At 57.5% G+C, this 1,611-nt stretch overlaps 1 protein-coding gene across 1 annotated transcript; it reads left to right on the top strand.

The window, feature by feature from the left end:
* The first annotated feature begins 250 nt into the window (after positions 1-250).
* Positions 251-1,611, top strand: LOC123397676. The gene has a single exon (XM_045092209.1). It carries the CDS (start codon positions 309-311, stop codon positions 1,293-1,295), a length of 987 nt encoding a protein of 328 aa, XP_044948144.1. The 5' UTR covers positions 251-308; the 3' UTR covers positions 1,296-1,611.

The following is a 1,611-nucleotide window of genomic DNA, read 5'->3' as shown; positions in this document are numbered from 1 at the left end:
ATCCTAGCTGGCTTCGCGATGACGCGGTCTTCTCCATGATTCGTCCACTTGATTGACAGCATGGCAGCACTTTTGCCTTCTGGTGCTAGCTTGACAACACTTTTGCTTTTGGATGCCTTGGCAGCTCTTTCGCTTCTCGAGTTATCAGCAGTTGGGACCTTGATAGATCCACTTTGCAAGATGTAATGACTGCTTTGTAATTTCATTCCTTTTGGGGTCCTTCGTGACCATTTTGCCCCGTTAAAAAAACGTGTTTGGAGTGATGCATCCTCGTGGGTGAAACGCAGATCCCACAAATCCGGGTGGCCATGAGGGATGGCCGCCGCCGCCGCCGCCGCCGCAAGGATTCCCCACGGGTACCCCCGCCGGAGCGCGATATTGACGCTGTTCCGGACGAGCTTCTCGAGCTGGTGTTCCTGCGCCTCACCTCGCCCGTCCACCTCGTCCGCGCCGCGAGCACCTGCAGGCGATGGCGCAACGTAATCGCGGGCGACGGCGGCCGCTTCCTCCGCCGGTTGGGCTCTCTCCACGGCGCGTCGTGCGACCACGTTGTCGGGCACTACCGCGTCGACGAGCGCTACGGCTACCCGCGTCCGCCTGGCCTTAACCCCGTATTCGTCCCGTCCCCCTCCTCTTCCTCGCCGTGGGCGGACACCGTCGCCGCTCGGAACCTCGCGCTGGACTTCCTCCCGCGTGTGGAATTTGGCGATTGCGGCTGGGAGCTGGCCGACATACGGGGCGGCCTTCTGCTCCTCTTCCACCCGGAGCTGGCGCCAGGCCTCATCATCTGCGATCCCTTGAGGCGATGCTACAGGGCGATCCCTCGTTCGGCGTGGTTCCACGGCTACCAGATGCTGGGTGCTTTCCTCTTCGACGGCGAGGAGGAGGACGAGGACGAGGACGACGAGGAGGAGGACGACGACGCGGCAGCAGGCATCAGCCTGTCAAACTTCAGGGTGACATGCGCGCTTTTTCGCCTTGGGGACCGCAACGCCAGGGCCTGCGCCTTCTCATCCGCCGGCGGCGGCTGGACCTCCGGGGGCGCACGTAGCAGCATACCAGTCTGCCGCGACAGGGAGTTGGCCCCCATCTATTTCACAGGGAGCGGCAAGCGGTTCACCTACTGGACGGTCGGAGATAATACTGTTCTTGCTCTGGACAAGGACGGCGCCGGACTCATTTCTGGTTTCGTGCCGGACGACAGACAGTACGCCGTGCTCCGGGACAAGCGCCACGCCGCAGAGTACGCGTATCAGCTGCCATGGCCACCTACTATCGAAGCTTGCGTATCCTAGCTGCATTGGTGGGCTGTGGATTGGCCATGGCGTTGTCCCAGGTTCTCAATTCCTCAACTTGCCGTTTATCGTCAGGATCCTATAGAGGAACCGTGTGCCTGTTATAGGCATCAAGTGGCAAACAGTTTCAGATGATGTATTGCGCTTGCTTGTATTCGTTTACAAGTTCACTTCATTGGGTTGTTTCTTGTTGCTGTTTTGAACATTTATCTGTTCTTAAGATTACTTTCTTAAATTTAGAACTGTTTGTATCTGTTTTGAACATTAATCTGTCTTCAGGTTACTTTCATAAAACTGAAATTGGTTGTTTGGAGAA

Source organism: Hordeum vulgare, chromosome 5H (genome assembly GCF_904849725.1).
Source record: "Hordeum vulgare subsp. vulgare chromosome 5H, MorexV3_pseudomolecules_assembly, whole genome shotgun sequence".
Lineage (NCBI taxonomy): Eukaryota > Viridiplantae > Streptophyta > Magnoliopsida > Poales > Poaceae > Hordeum > Hordeum vulgare.
This window is presented reverse-complemented; position numbering and strand designations above follow the sequence as displayed.

Bases quoted from the DNA above. Each gene is read 5' to 3' on its own strand.
- LOC123397676 (XM_045092209.1), top strand. From the start codon at position 309: ATGAGGGATGGCCGCCGCCGCCGCCGCCGCCGCAAGGATTCCCCACGG.